Source organism: Thunnus maccoyii, chromosome 20 (genome assembly GCF_910596095.1).
Source record: "Thunnus maccoyii chromosome 20, fThuMac1.1, whole genome shotgun sequence".
In the NCBI taxonomy this organism is placed as follows: Eukaryota; Metazoa; Chordata; class Actinopteri; order Scombriformes; family Scombridae; genus Thunnus; species Thunnus maccoyii.
The window spans coordinates 2395467-2411694 of NC_056552.1; the positions used below are offsets into that span (position 1 = coordinate 2395467).

A 16228-nucleotide genomic window follows, 5' to 3' on the forward strand; every position below is an offset into this window, starting at 1 on the left:
TCTGTGATTTTCTATTAATTTGTTTTCAATTTTACAATTACAAATGTGTACACCTAGTTTAACATCAGAAAGGCTTAAAGATTTAAGCTCTACTTTATGAAGCAATGTTAATGCTAAAATAAGCATGTTAACTTTTGGATGTTAGCATTAAGCTTAAATTACAGCTGAGGCTAACAGGACTTTGGTCATTTCTTGATTTATCCAAAGCGTTGGAGCGACAGACTCGTGATATAATTTCTTTTTTACAAATCATCCCTGATGGATAGCAGTATATCCTGCATGAGAATAAAATTGGTCAAAGGTCCAAAACTTGATGTAAACATAAGTAAAAACACCGGCTGCAAGTCAGAAGTCAGGATGTCAACCTGCTCTGAACGCTTCAATTGCAAAGTTACCTTTACTTCCTCCTCGTGATATGACATCAGATTGTTCACACATGCCCACAAACAGCCGTCTGTTCGGTAGCTTTGGTTGCTAAGGTGGTTGCTAAGGTGTTTCCAAGTGTTGTTCACTCTCATGTTTCAGATCTGATTCAGCTCCAACACATTTGAGAAGTTGACATTTGGAGTACAGAAGGAGAAAAAGAAGTGAAATCCTGCTACTATAGTTTGTTTACGTAGCCTCCGGAGCCGGAGGAAGCTTCCTGAAGCTGACCAATCAGAACAGAGTGGGCTCATCAGGAGGCGGGGCCTTAAAGAGACAGGAGCTAAAACAGCCTGTTTCAGACAGAGGCTGAACTGAGGGGCTGCATAAAGGACCAGTAGAAGATAAATAAGGAGTTTTTAACTAGAAATCATGCAAAAATATTCCAGTAGAGCCCCAGAATATAAATATAGAGCTGACTGGAAATGTGCAGAATATGTGTCCTTTAATCTTTACATGACAAACTTTTTTATCTGTTCTCACAAAATTAAATTTCAACTTCTGACATCAGCTGCTGTCGTGGAGCGGCGTTGTCCTTGAATGTGGAACATAAACTCCAGGAACAAGCTTCATTTTTTCAGAAAAAACAGATGAAAGAAACGCTAGATGAGAGATTATGTTGAGTTACAGAGGCTAGTGGAACAGAGGCTTGACAGGAAGTGACATCATGACATTGGCTCTTTATTAATGACCTCGCTCCGTTCAGATGTGATCTCCAGACATCACATACGGCCACTAACTGCCTCTGTCTGGAAGAAGATTGACGTCCTATCAGTCAGAATGACAGCGGTGCAGATTGTTTGAACCCCTGCCAGCTTCACTCAGATCCTTTTATTTTGATCCTGTCATCTTTCTCTGCTTATGGGAATAGCTGCAATTTGTAAAAATCATGAACCTGAACTGTTGAGCTGAATGTTCAGGTGTCTCTCTGTTAATGTAGGATTTGCTTCTCCGTCCAAACAGCAGCACTGTTGTTGTTTTTCTATATCCTGTCATCTGTTATTGTTCTGTTTTCTTTCTCGTCTTTCTTATCATGTTCCTTGTTTTTGTTGTTATCTGATGTTTTATGTTATATGAGAGCAAAGTGAAACTGGAACATTATATTTTGTCTTCTTTGTTTTCCATTCAATTCATTTTCACAGTGTTGTCATGGAAACTCATTACCAAATGGTTTTTGTTTTGCAATTTTTGAGAAAAGCTGCTGCAAAATCGAACATTTATGGCCAAAATAATCACAAAAAAAACCTCTGAAATCCTTGAGGGACTGAACTGTGATCCTGACTCTCCATCAGATCTCCAATTATTAAACACCTCCCTTATTTTCATTATCAGAGGGCCGCAAAAAGTTTACAATGAAAATAGGGATGCACAATAATATCAGCTCACCGGTATCGGACGATTTCAGCTTTATCGGCAAGAAGTGATAATTTCTGCCGATATGACGGGCCGATACGTCGCCTTCTCCTTCGCCGCCTGGCTGATTCCCTCCACGGATGTTTCACCCGTTAAAGTGAGAAGAAGCAGCGGGTCTGTCGGGCAGCTGAGTGAAGTGCAGCCTGCAGAGGAAACACCCGGACCATCAGGGTGAAACAGTCCACGGAGGAGCTGCTATGTTCGGCTGCACAGACAGGAAACACCTCGGCTGACAGGATGTACCACTCTGTTTGAAAAAAAATCCTACACATTAATTCTGTCTGTCTAATAAACTCAAAGAAAACTCCAGTCTTCCTAAGTTCTTCCTTCATATATTGTCTTTCTTGATCATACTTAGTAAAATCTATGATCACATGTGTAATAGTCTCCTCAACCAGCTGGGAAAAAATATGTACATATATCAGTGTCGCCATCAGTAATCAGCCAAAATGAGCTGGAAAATATCAGCATATCGGATACCAGCAAAAAATCCAATATCATGCCAATTAAAACGTTCTCGACGAGGCCGGTGGAGTTGAAACAGCAGAGACATTTTTACTATTTGTGTGACTCTAATGAATCTTTAAATAAGAGACAGACGGATCCTTCTGTAGCTGAGAGAGAGGAAAGTATGACATTATAAGACTGCAGGTATCTACTGTAGCTAATAAACGTTCTGACAGGTGGAAAAGGATGAGTGTGAAAAGTGCAAAGCCTCGTTTTAATACATCTTGTTCGACGTTTAACGTTGCTACTGAAGTAAATAACAGCCATGATAATGTGACTTTTAAAAGCAACAGAACTGTGATTAACGAATTCTTAATGGTGAAATACAAATACTGAATTTATAGCATTAAAACTTTTTTTTGCAAGCATTTTGCACTTCAAATTTCCAGTAAAGTGACAGATTTTAAGTGTTTTTGTTTTATATTTTTCACAAATTCAGATACATTTTTTAGTGTTCGTCTGATGTAAAAGAAAATCCACAATTTTCAAGTACAGTTAAAAAATAAAGTAGCTCACATTGGATTGGTGAAATTCAGACCCTAAAAATTCAATATACAAAATGTACACTTGAACACACGGGCTAATTTGAGCAACTTCAAATTGAATTGTTTTATTTTTATAAATTGGGCACATTGAATTTTCTGAATTTGTTAATCCTTAAAAAACACCAGAGTTCTTGCGTTCCAGGAAGACTTACGGGATCCTTAAGAGGACCAAAAAAAAAAAAAAATCCTGCACACTGTTTATCACATTTTAGTCCTCAGACCTTCATCATGCAACATATAGACAAAAGCACTGCTACCACAAATATGGGTAAAATTTTACATAATTTATAAAGTGAGTATAAGTGATCAGGGTGCAGGATTTTTTTTTTTTTTAATAAAGTTTGATTAGCGTTGACATCGATAGTTGTCTACTGAAAATTTCAGACCACATAAGATGTTTTCAGAGTAAAAATATCACAATGCTTTAAGTTCAGTAGCACTTATTTACAAGTTTAGTAGCATTTACTTTTTGCTATCAAGATTCAAATCAACTATAATTCCCCCCCAAAAGTTGTGACACTAGCTACCAGTGTTCCAGACCAACTCTAAGCAGTCTAGAGTGGAAAAGTACTGTAAAAAGCAGCTGATGGTGGCAAAATTAGTGTGGAGTTAGACCTCTGCAGCGCCAGGCTACATTAGCTTACACCAATGTCTGTTAGTGGTTGAGTTGCACTGTGGGCACCAGATTTTTTTTTTTTTTGACTCAGAAGACTCCTGGTTTTGATCATTTAAACCATCCATTTTGAGTTTGACAGTGTTAGAGAAAGTGCTAAGTAGAGCAGCTGTAAAGCTTTAACTATATACACAGTGAAACATGCTAATACACCGCTCTCCTGCTTTAATTAGCAGTTTGATTTTAGCCACATCTTTCTACCGATTACACAGAATAACCAGAGAGTCAGTCCAGCTCTGGTTATGACCATTAATTAACATACTGAAGCTTGGCTCAGTCTTGGATGTTTAGTCATAATGTTGCAGTTGACCTTTAGTTCTGCTGGTGTTCACACATCCCTAGTGCCGAGGTATTCAGTACCTCGAATACCTTGGTAACCTGATGGAAATTTGAGGGTTTAGGTCTAAAAATGTTGCTTTAAATTAAACTGAGGGCAGAGAAGTTAAGCAGTCATCATTCAATATACTGGCAATTAAAGTCTAGTTAACAATTCTGTGAGGCAAAGACAGAAGCAGAGACAAAAAGTTCTTATGTTAAAGTTTTATTAACACTTTCCAAACAATCTGAAGCTCGGTTTACACTGCAAAAAAAAAAAAAAAAAAAAAAAAGTTAATCACCTTGAAAACAGTTTAAATAAGCTCAAACTTTAGTTTGCAGTTTTACCTCATTAGACCTTCTGTCCTCCTTTGGAACCAGTCCCTGGTGCAGACATGCCAGTCCTTCTGACAGCCCTGAAGCCAGAGACTGGTGAAGGATACTCGGGGGAGTAGGTCATGTGGGAGTAGGCCTCTCTTGCTCGCTGGTAGCCGTCTCTGGTCTGGATGATGTAGGATGAAGGCGGCAGAGGAGAGGTCTCCTCGCTCCCACCTTGCGGCCCCTCCTGAGCTGGGCCCCAGACTGGGAAGACACTAGATGGCACCCAGGCGCTCGGGTCGTAGGCCACAGGGGCTGAGGGGAAGGCGACGGCTCCTTCAGGAATGTTATCCCATGAAAGAGAGCTGTCACTGAAGGGGTCTTGGTAAGCAACAGGTGCAGCAACGCCCCCGGTGGAAGCTGTGTTGTGAAATGCTTGGCCTGAGAGAAGAGAAAGCAAAATTAGATCTTGAGCTTGAAGAGTAAAGCTTTAGTAGTCAGTGATTAAAGAGGAAATTTACCCTCAAAAACTGAGGGTAAATTCTCAAGCCATAACTTGGGCTGCAAGAGCACATGACGACATTGGACTTGCATGTTCAAAAGACGCATTTGAAGGCATGTACCTGCGTTCCCAGCGGGGTATACAGAGCTGAAAGAAGGAGCTTCATAGACGGGGCCGTATGAGCCAGTGCTTGATGTTCCACTGGAGCCAACAGCAGGCTGATGCTGCACGGAGAAGCTTGGAGTCTTCGTCCCAGTGCCGACAGGAGGGCTGGTGTACCCTGTGCCCGAGGAGGGGGCGACAGCAGCGCTGGAATCATACCTTACGAGAAACCTGTTGGCCATACTGGAGGGAGCTCCCAGGCTGGAGGGGGACTGGTTTCCAGTGGGAGAGCTGGCCTGTTGCTGGGAGAGCTGAGACACTGCAGGCTGCTGAAGGTTAGCAGATGGTTCTTGCTGCAGGGACACCAGAGGAGCATGTGAACCTCCAGACTGAAGGTTGGATGATCCAGGAGCAGATCCACCAGCTGAGAGCCAGGTAGCTGTGTAGGGATATTTGTAGTCTGGAAGGAGATAGATGCTTCAGGAACAAGCTTACTGAAGTCAATACAAGCTTCAGCTTGAATCTAGCAGCCTTTGAAGGCTCTAAGATCATGTCATGAATATTTCAACTGTCTGAAAATGGTAGAGGAGAGGGAAACTTTACCTCCTTTTGTTGCAGGAAAGCATGCACCACTGCTAAACAGCAGACAGATCCAAGAAACCCTGCAACAGTTTTAGAAAAAAAAAAAAAGCAACTTATTTCCAACATGAAGGTTAAACTGCTTAGGAAGTTACAGATATTAGCAGTACCATCTCAAAAAGAGAAAACAAAGACATTCAACTCACCTTAAAGAAAGTCCAAGCGCCATGTTTGACTCACAAACAACAGTAGTTCAGCTTCAGCAGCAGCAGACAGATGAAGAGTGTAGACCCAACGCTTGAAGCTGTGAGTTGAATGTGGCTGCTCGCTCCTTATATTGCTGCTCCACATGCTCTCTACTGCAATCACACTCATTGATGACACCTGGAGCCCAATCAGAGGCAGAATCACCTGTTTCCAGTCGGGGAGGAAGAACTCTTATTCAAATGAATGTAAACACACTTGATAAAGAGTAAAAGTTTGTTAAACATGACAAAAACTACAGTTTAATCTGCAGAAATTCATTATATTTATGATATTTTTGTACGTAAGTTCTTAATCTGAAATGTCTATATAGTAAACATGAATTTTCTGAATCTGAATTTGTGAATCGTAAAAAACACAACAAAGTTCTTGTTCTCCAGAAAGTCTTACAGGATCATAAAGAAGAACAAAAAAATCCTACACACTATCGATCACTTGTACTCACTTTATTAATAATGTTTCTGTCCACACACCTTCATCAAGCAACATTCATACAGACAAAGAGCAGTGGTACCATTTACATATATAGAAATGTAAAATATCTTTTACGTTGTTTATGAAGTGAGTACAAGTGATCGACAGTGTGTATTGGCATTGACGATGATGATTGTCTACTGAAAATTTCAAAGAGCGGAATTCAGACCACATAAATACAGACAGATGGTTTTCAGATGCAATGCTATAAATTCAGTGGTATTTCAATTTAAAATGACAAATTCGCTAGTGATTACTTTTTGCTGTCAAGATTTAAATCAACTATAATTTCCTTCCAAAGTTGTAACACTTTGTCCTTTTCCAGACTAATTTTAAGCAGGTTTTGAGTGTTTTATTGCCAAGTAAGTTTGCACATACAAGGTGTTGTGGTGCATAACAATAAAAAAATAGAAGGTAATAGAAAAAACAAGTATACAACTACCACAACAGACAAGTGATATAAGTATATCAATCAAATTTTACAATAAAGAATAAGTAAAAATCTATTTTATGTCAAGAAATCTGTTGAGTTTAAAAAATAATGAACAAGATATTGACTGGGAATGTGCAAATATTCACATTATAAACAATATATATGATGTGCAATCTAATAATACAAAGAATACAAATAATTGCGTTAATGTAACGCGCCGTGTTAGATGTTTTGGGTTCACAGATGTGCAGTATAAGATTATAGATTTAATGTCAATAATAACATGTAATGTTCATGTGTGGGATAGAGTCTGTGTCAGTGGGGGTCTGGAGACTTGTTGATGAGGCAGCTGCAGACAGGAAGAAACTGTTGTTGCGTCGGGAGGTTTTGGTCTCAATAGGCTCTTCCTGTCCATGTGTTGAAGTGTTCTTGAGCAAGACACTGAACCCCAAGTTTCTCCCGATGGTCAGGCCAGCGCCTTGCATGACAGCTCCGCCGCCATTGGTGTGTAAGTGTGTATGAATGAGAGGGAAAGATTGTAAAGTGCTTTGTCCAATACGGTAGAAAAGCTCTGTAAAAGTGCGGCCCATTTACCATTTACCATAGATAGCAGCCTCTTGCCGGAGGGGAGCATTTGAAAAAGTTTATGCCCGGGGTTGAAGGGGTCGGCCATGATCTTTCGCCTCAGTTTCCTGGAGGGACGCTGCAGTCTGTTCTTGTCCTTGGCAGCAGTGGACCAGATGGTGATGGAGGAGGTGAGGATGGATGCAATGATGGCGGTGTAGAAGTGCACCATCATTGACTTTTGCAGGTTGAATTTCTTCAGCTGCCGCAGGAAGTACATCCTCCGCTGAGCCTTCTTGGTGAGGCCGCTGATGTTTAAGGTCCTGGCTGATGATGGTTCCCAGGAAGCGGAAGGACTCCAGTGTCAGGTGGAGCAGAGCAGGCGGACCCAAATGCAGCAAACAGCAGGCAGTAGGAACTGAAGAATCAATATTTATTTGTTCAACACAGGAACAGGACTCAGGAGTTCAGGCAAACAGAACAGAACAAAAAATGATCCAACAAAGACTGAACTGAAACGCAGGACTAAAATACAAACTGAACTAATGAGGGAATAAGGAACAGCACCAGGTCATCAAGATGGTGCCATGGATGGCTGCCTCGGTGTGTCGGTGCGCATTGTTATTTTATTTGCAAATTATGTTTTGCTTCAGTAGCTGTGATTCTTACACCAGAGAGGATATTATAACCATCAGAGAAACAACTGCTGCAGATTTATATCCCATTTTTCTCACCTTATCTGGGGAAATATTGGACATTCTGGTGAAAGGTGTCCTCACCTTCTGCTCCCCCCGTGAGTTCATGTCCTTCATACTGATCTGTGTTTACATTCCACCACAGGTCAAACTCACCGATCAGATACTGTGTGGAGCAGACAAACCCCGGACTCCTTAGTTATTGTCCTCAGTCACTTTAACAAAGGTCATTTAAGCCACGACCTCACAAAATATAGACAGTTTATTAAATGCCTGATCAGAAAGGAGAATACTTTAGATCAAAGTTATACTATCAACGGTGCCAACCACTCCATCCCCTGCGCTGCTCTGGGCCTCTCTGACCATGTTATGGTCCACCTGATCCAGTCATACAGGCAGAAATTAAAACTCTCTAAGCCTGTAGTGAAGGTATCTATGAAGTGGAACTTCTTAGATACCTTCACTATAATGAGTGAGTGTTTGGACTGTACTGACTGGGATGTTTTGAGGAGTGCTACCAACAGTCTGGATGAGTACACAGAGGCTGTGAGGTCATGTTAGCTTCTAAGAGGACAGCTGTGTACCATCATGCACCAGGGTGAGTTACAACAATGACAAACCCTGGTTCACAGCTAAAGTCAGATGAGTAAGGTTGGAAAAGGAAGAGGCGTTCAGGAGTAGGAACAGGGATACATTTTAAGAGGTGAAATACAGTGAAAGAGGCTAAACGACTGTACTCTGATAATCTCCAACAACAGTTCTCAGCTAACGACTCTGCTTCTGTCTGGAGAGATCTGTGAGGGAAGTGATTGTATGAATATGTAAAAATGCTTAGTAACAGTCATAGAAACCATGTTTGTGAGTCTGGACAGTATGTTCCCATGTGAAAGAAACAAAGAACATCTGTTCATGCAAAAGCATATCCTGCCATGTCTGTATGGGTAGTCACAACTCCTAGAGGTTGGTGTGAAAGAGAAAAGTATTCACCCCACTGTCTGGGGCTCACTCCTCTGCAACAGCATGTCTATTGAGTGAGAGTCAGCCATGCTCTCAGCATTAAAGAAAGTGTAACAATACTGTAATGAGAAATTGTTTCTTTCATTGAAGTGCAAGAGGTTAACTGCCACAACAGGTCACCAACTTTAAACTTAAAGCCCCCAACTCCATAAACAACTCAAGCCTAGCCAACAACCTGAATGAGTTCTACTGTCAAATTGAAAGAAAAGGACAGTCCTGACACCACTTCATCTTTCATGGTAGCTTTCCCTCCAGCTTCCATTTTGACTGTTGAGCACCACAATACCAGGCAGATTCCTTGTATGTGTAAACCTACTTGACCAATGACAGTTCAGCCAAGAGATACAGGTGCTATGACTCACAGGTTTGCCAAGTTGCATTGTGGTATGTTGGCACTAGCTTTTGGAGAATATTGTTCGAGATTGAACCTTTAACTGACGTTTCATAAGTGCTTACAAAAAGACAAGTGCATACTTTCAGAATACCTCCAACCTGAAGAATTTTAGGTCTGCAGTGTTTAAAATACCTCAGATTTAAAAATGCAGGAGCAAATGTACTATGGTTTAAGCAGTTGTCATTTGATCGTGTTAGCAGTTCTGTAAGGCAGAGACAGAAGCATACAAGTTCTCATGGTTAAATTTTTAATGCTTTTCAGACACTCATTTACATGTTGAAGTGGTTCCAGAAGGGCTGAAGCTCGGTTTACCCTGAAACAAGACGACAGATGTCAGTCACTATGAACAGTTTAAATGAGCTCAAACTTTAGTTTGCAGTTTTACCTCGTTAGACCTTCTGTCCTCCTTTGGAACCAGTCCCTGGTGCAGACATGCCAGTCCTTCTGACAGCCCTGAAGCCAGAGACTGGTGAAGGATACTCGGGGGAGTAGGTCATGTGGGAGTAGGCCTCTCTTGCTCGCTGGTAGCCGTCTCTGGACTGGATGATGTAGGATGAAGGCGGCAGAGGAGAGGTCTCCTGGCTCCCACCCTGCGGCCCCTCCTGAGCTGGGCCCCAGACTGGGAAGACACTAGATGGCCCCCAGGCGCTCGGGTCGTAGGCCACAGGGGCTGAGGGGAAGGCGACGGCTCCTTCAGGAATGTTATCCCATGAAAGAGAGCTGTCACTGAAGGGGTCTTGGTAAGCAACAGGTGCAGCAACGCCCCCGGTGGAAGCTGTGTTTTGAAATGTCTGGCCTGAGAGAAGAGAAAGCAAAATTAGATCTTGAGCTCGAAGAGTAAAGCTTTAGTAGTCAGTGATTAAAGAGGAAATTTACCCTCAGAATAAAACCTGAGGGTAAATTCTCAAGCCATAACTTGGGCTGCAAGAGCACATGACGACATTGGACTTGCATGTTCAAAAGATGCATTTGAAGGCTAGTACCTGCGTTCCCAGCGGGGTATACAGAGCTGAAAGAAGGAGCTTCATAGACGGGGCCGTATGAGCCAGTGTTTGATGTTCCACTGGAGCCAACAGCAGGCTGATGCTGCACGGAGAAGCTTGGAGTCTTCGTCCCAGTGCCGACAGGAGGGCTGGTGTACCCTGTGCCCGAGGAGGGGGCGACAGCAGCGCTGGAATCATACCTTACGAGAAACCTGTTGGCCATATTGGAGGAAGCTCCCAGGCTGGAGGGAGACTGGTTTCCAGTGGGAGAGCTGGCCTGTTGCTGGGAGAGCTGAGACACTGCAGGCTGCTGAAGGTTAGCAGATGGTTCTTGCTGCAGGGACACCAGAGGAGCATGTGAACCTCCAGACTGAAGGTTGGATGATCCAGGAGCAGATCCACCAGCTGAGAGCCAGGTAGCTGTGTAAGGATATTTGTAGTCTGGAAGGAGATAGATGCTTCAGGAACAAGCTTACTGAAGTCAATACAAGCTTCAACTTGAATCTAGCAGCCTTTGAAGGCTCTAAGATCATGTCATGAATATTTCAACTGTCTGAAAATGGTAGAGAAGAGGGAAACTTTACCTCCTTTTGTTGCAGGAAAGCATGCGCCACTGCTAAACAGCAGACAGATCCAAGAAACCCTGCAACAGTTTTAGAAAAAAACTACTCATTTCCAACATGAAGGTTAAACTGCTTAGGAAGTTACAGATATTAGCAGTACCATCTCAAAAAGAGAAAACAAAGACATTCAACTCACCTTAAAGAAAGTCCGAGCGCCATGTTTGACTCACAAACAACAGTAGTTCAGCTTCAGCAGCAGCAGACAGGTGAAGAGTGTAGACCCAAAGCTTGAAGCTGTGAGTTGAATGTGGCTGCTCGCTCCTTATATTGCTGCTCCACATGCTCTCTACTGCAATCACAGTCATTGATGACACCTGGAGCCCAATCAGAGGCAGAATCACCTGTTTCCAGTCGTGGAGGAAGAACTCTTAAAGACACAAATGAATCAAACTTCTTCAAAACAGTCAATACTTTCTTCTCTTTTTCTCTATTGATATGATTTATTTATGGATTGCAGACGTACAGCAAAATCCAAGGGATGACATGTTTAAGTGAAAACACAACCAAGAAGATAAAAGACAAAGAAACATAAATAGAAAAAACATTGAAACAAGACATTCAGCATCAGATTTAACAGTAAAATCCTGAAATCTAGAAACACATCACCACAAATTTACTAAAAAAATGAAAACACTCATATCAAAACACTGAAGTACAACAAGGACAATCTGAAGATTTACTTATATCTGTGACCCTTTTTCATAAATAAGTCTTGTTTGTTCAGTGCTTTATGTTCCATCCTCAGTGTGCTGTGACGTATACTTCCATCAACTCCAACATCCCAAACAAATAGGATAAACACTGTGTTTATCTCAGTCTGTCTTTATTGATCGACATTTAAAAGCTGCTGACGTGTGAAAGCTGTCGAATTGTGCTGAAGTGACTTCAGAGAGACAATGAAAGAGGCTCCGACACAATCAAGGCCTTCTTCTTCTTCTTCTTCTTCTCCAGGAGATGAAAGTGGAGTGTGTGTGTTAGAGACAGCTCTTAAGGCCCCGGTGGCGTCTGTTTTCTGTTCAGCTCCCTGACCTCTGACCTCACCACTGTGAAGTTGCAGCGGTGCTTCAGCGAGAGGAACAAAAGCTTCAAACAGCAAGCGAGAGGCGAGGAGACACTCAGAAAAATACGGCTACAGGCTGATCTGAGTCTGAATGTGTATGTGTGTGTTTTAACAAAATGTCATCATGCTGAGTACTGAAGGAGACTCTTGAGCTGTTAGATATCCCAGAAAACGTTGGTCGTACTGCTAAAAACGCAAAATGCACATAAAATTTTGTATAGAAGAGATATTAAGATCAAATTTACAGTTTTTTTAGCATCAAATTCCCTCTGCGGTGGAAATATAGTAACAAAAAGAGGGACTTTGGCACTAAAAAGACTGTAACATTGAAAGATATCTACTTGATTTGACTCATTTGGACGCTGAAGCTTCATATAAGCTTCAGATAAACTTTTAAATACATTTTTGCTCAGAAGGAGGACTGTGGATTTTGTCCTCCATCGCTTCCATTGTAAGTTCATTATGAAGGGATCTTCTAATGGTCAGTATTAACAGGAGGAATGATTACAGCAAGAAAAACAGCTTTAATGTTCATTTGGGCTCCTGACCCGTCCTTTAAGTTGTTCATCTTTAACATATAGGCTCTGCAGAATAAACACTAAACAGAAATGTTAGCAGAGAAGCTAAATAGACCCGTTGATGATGTTAACGGCATATTTCAACATAGCTGGAACGGCCAGAGAGGACGTCCAGCCGACAGCCAGATAACGTTGGCTCAACTTTCATTTTGGAACAATTTTTGAAGCATTATGTGACGTCTAGAAGGGAATTTCAAACAGCGGTGATACAACATCTCTGTGTTTTCTGGGAGGCGGCTGAACTCGTCTGTTTTCTAATTTTCAGAAGCCTTGTTAGCTCGACTAGCTCAGCGCTGAATTAAAGATTAGAAACTGTCCTTGAATCTTAAAATTTGGTAAAACATTCTTTCCACAGAAAAGGGGAAACACCTGCTGTGTTTCTGTTGTTTTGCAGACAAGCAGAAAAGAGACAACAGCACTCTGTTCTGTACTGAATGAAACTGATGAAGCTAATTAGTGAGGAAGGAATTAAATCGAACGCAGGATTTTAGCATAAATCACAAAGGATCACAGCTGCAGGGAGATTATTGAGAAGATTATAGACAAGTCAATCAAACTGAGATGAAGTCACACAAACTGCTGTCAGATTTCAGAACTCCCAGTGGAGAGAAAACTTCATTTCACATGCAGTTTATGTCTGTGTGTCAATGACTTTTGTCCTCCTCCTCCTCTCTCTTGTCTGGCAGGAAGCTGAATGTTAATCAGCTCTGACCTCTCCATCTGGATCGAGTCATAATCACAGCGCTCCACCTGTTCCATCCATAAAGCCTCATGAAATATACTCAGCGTGAACGTTCGACTGTCCGTCTTTGGCCTGAAAGATCGAAGCTCTTCCTCTCTGTGTGTCCCCCTCAAAGTCACATTGAAACCTGCACCTGCACAGAAGCCTTTCATATCTCAACCGCATCCTGCACACGTTCTCTCACAACCTCACCTGAAAATGATTAGGACGAACTTTGCGGAAGTTTTGGCTGACCCTACAAACCCCCTGGATACATTCACTGTGGGGGAAAATATGAAGTCCATCAGGTGGAAAAGCTGGTGTAAAGCAAAGGATGTGAAGAAGATGGAAGAGGAAGGATGAGGGAAGGATAAAATAATTGAATCGTGCATCTCGTCTAGTCTTATTGGACCAAATGGATCAAATTCTCATAATAAATATATGCATCATGTGATGGACCCAGAAGTTGTAATTACACAGTTTGGCCACTATGTCAAATTGGCTTCACAGTCCGTCATTGGTTCCTGGTTCCACCACAAACAAACCGCTCCAGAGTTGGTTTCTGAGTAGAGAACATTTCCACTAACTAAAGCAGTGGTTCAGCGGCAACCTCTGGGGCTGAAAAATGAATGCGGAAGTGCCAAAAACTGCAGTTCCTTGAATGGCCACTTGAGGCTCCAAAAGCGATACCCATAGACCCCCATGTTAAAATGCCCACCCGTTTTAATTTTATTAAGCCGTAAATGTATGCATAATGAAGGACGTGGCTGCTTTGAGTGACAGGTCCGCCAGCCTCTAGGTGGTTTGTTTCAGCCATTTGGCCCGTCTCTTTGCCCATTTCTGATTGGCTGGGAGTTAGGCAGCGTCACGCACTGCCAAGATGGCGACGGCCGGAGCGGCTCACTTTGAGCTTCAAAACTGCTCTTCATAAACCAACGGGTGACGTCACGGTAACTACGTCCATATTTTTATACAGTCTATGGTAAAAATATTTTCAAGCCCCCCGACTTACTTACACACACACAAACACACTTTCTGACATGTCGTTTGCTTGCTTGTGTGACATCTTACTCAAAAAACGACGGCGTTCTGTCTGTTCAATCCACACCCACAGGAGCAGCCGTCTGTCAGCTGCAGCTCCTGACCAGCGACCGGACAAACTGACAGCAGACGTTTACTGAATCACAACAGTTTGCATGTCGGCTCCATGGCAGGAAATCGACAGTGTTTGTATTTACTGATTCATTGATTTTATTTCTCCGTTCACCTGTTATCTTGCCGGTTTCACTGCAGGCAGACTGGGAGTCCTGATCAATCAATATAGATATGGGTAATAAGTTCAAAACATATATAAGCGGGATATTTGTGTGATTTTAAACTGCTGTCTGTGCAGATTACGCTTCACTAAACACAACAGAGGAGAAAAAATAGACTCTAGTTTGATAAAGCATATCTGCCCAGTTCATGGATGTAATAAGAGAGACGCACAAGTAACGGATGTCAAAAACGCTTCTAAAAACACTTTCTATGAGGATGGGCAGTTCTGTAGTCACACCCCCACTGTTGTAACTCTGGGCCCCCTTTACAAAGCATTAAAATACATTAAAGCAGGGTGTAATAGGAAAAAAATTCAAATAAGAGTAAAAGGAATAAGTAAACTTTCAGTGAGATTCAATAAGCACGAGTGTTACAGACGACTTAAAAGATTAGTTTTGCAGGTATTTGGTCATAAAGTATTGAAAAATTTAAGTATTGAGAAATTTAGACCTGACAATGGCGCTAAAGGAAAAGTCAGAGAAAGTTATTTGAATTTATTTTTTAAAGAGAATATCTGTAGAAAATTTCATGCCAATCTATCAAATAGTTGTCGAGAAATTTCACCCTGAAACAAAAATGTTAACCTGCAGGTGGCCCTAGAGGGAAAGTCAGAGGACCACTACAATCAGTAGGCTTCATCCTCTGAGTAATATGAATGGCTCTACCAAATATTAAAGCAATCCATTCAATAGTTGTTGAGATATTTCAGTCTGAGTCAAAGTAACGAACCAACCATCTGACCAACACTGTCATCTATTGAGCTCCATCACATCTTGTCTTGTAAGTTTTTAGTTCAGCTGAGCGAGTGATGAGATGTGTCAGTATCCTGTGAAACAATGAAAAGAACAAGGACCATCTGATGATGCTTGAGCCTAAAATTGCTCTCGGTTTTTGTTTTCATGAGTTGCGGACCTCCAACATGGCCGCCAGTCCTCTACAGTTTCCTAGCAACAGGTGGAGCCACAACCATCTCTGCTGGCCGACAACCAGCAGATGAAACCTCTGTGAAGAACCCTCGAGGTTTAACCCCACAGCAGAAACATCTACAACACAGTTTCACCAAACAAACACAAACACTTGTCTGATCAACAGAAAATGAACGACCTCTCTTAACACAACACAGCCCGCAATTACCTGAAGGAGCAATTAAGCACTGAAACTAATGATGTAATTGTTATTAATTGTCCTTCCTCATCTTTAACATATCAAAGGCTGGTTCAGTGAGTGCAGCAGGACAATGACTGAGTGAACCTGAACACTCACATCAAACAAGTTTGGATCAAAATGTCACTTGATCACTGCATCAATTACTCAAATAACTGGGTTTTACAGCTACTTACAATTAGCCAGTGAGGTCAGTGAATAATGAGACATTAAATTAGACAGAAAGAAGCATAAAGCTCAAGTGAGTGGTTGTATTTTGATACATAATTCGTAATTTTACAATTATAGCTGGGTGATACAATTAAAAGTATAAAGACACTAATAAGAATATTTTTCAAACAATCAATCAAACAATCAATATGGAAAATGTGCAAAACTACATACAAAATATGATTAACATAAGATATATTAAGATTGAGATCTTTCACATGAGTAAAACAAAAACCTCCACAGATCATTTCGTCAGTTTTACATCTTGATTTGTTCATTTAAACTAAGAAGAAAAAATCATTCTTTAGCCAAATTGACTGCCAGAACAATGGAAGTAAAAATTTATGGTGTTTC

General features: G+C 41.5%; 2 protein-coding genes across 3 annotated transcripts; both read right to left on the reverse strand.

Moving 5' to 3' along the window:
* Window positions 1-4086: 4086 nt before the first annotated feature.
* Window positions 4087-5695, reverse strand: LOC121887200 (nuclear pore complex protein NUP98A-like). The gene is made up of 5 exons (XM_042397841.1): window positions 5584-5695; window positions 5402-5460; window positions 4818-5258; window positions 4225-4635; window positions 4087-4141 (listed from the first exon to the last, which is right to left on the reverse strand). Exons 1-4 carry the CDS (start codon window positions 5604-5606, stop codon window positions 4229-4231), a joined length of 930 nt encoding a protein of 309 aa, XP_042253775.1. The 5' UTR covers window positions 5607-5695; the 3' UTR covers window positions 4087-4141; window positions 4225-4228.
* On the reverse strand, window positions 4087-11072 carry LOC121887199 (spidroin-2-like). 2 transcript variants are annotated; one of them, XM_042397840.1, is made up of 5 exons: window positions 10961-11072; window positions 10786-10844; window positions 10202-10642; window positions 9574-10014; window positions 4087-4194 (listed from the first exon to the last, which is right to left on the reverse strand). In XM_042397840.1, the coding sequence occupies exons 1-4, from the start codon at window positions 10981-10983 to the stop codon at window positions 9608-9610; spliced, it is 930 nt and encodes a 309-aa protein (XP_042253774.1). In that variant the 5' UTR covers window positions 10984-11072; the 3' UTR covers window positions 4087-4194; window positions 9574-9607. The 2 variants fall into 2 exon arrangements, with proteins under 2 accessions (XP_042253774.1, XP_042253773.1); XM_042397839.1 differs by lacking the exon at window positions 4087-4194 and adding an exon at window positions 9452-9531 and having other exon boundaries at window positions 9604-10014.
* Window positions 11073-16228: the final 5156 nt, after the last annotated feature.

Bases quoted from the DNA above. Each gene is read 5' to 3' on its own strand.
- LOC121887200 (XM_042397841.1), bottom strand. From the start codon at position 5,606: ATGGCGCTTGGACTTTCTTTAAG. The intron at 5,461-5,583 runs GTGAGTTGAATG...AAACTGTTGCAG, and splicing joins GCGCTTGGACTTTCTTTAAG to GGTTTCTTGGATCTGTCTGC. The intron at 5,259-5,401 runs GTAAAGTTTCCC...ATCTCCTTCCAG, and splicing joins CTTTCCTGCAACAAAAGGAG to ACTACAAATATCCCTACACA.
- LOC121887199 (XM_042397840.1), bottom strand. From the start codon at position 10,983: ATGGCGCTCGGACTTTCTTTAAG. The intron at 10,643-10,785 runs GTAAAGTTTCCC...ATCTCCTTCCAG, and splicing joins CTTTCCTGCAACAAAAGGAG to ACTACAAATATCCTTACACA. The intron at 10,015-10,201 runs GTACTAGCCTTC...CTCTTCTCTCAG, and splicing joins ATACCCCGCTGGGAACGCAG to GCCAGACATTTCAAAACACA.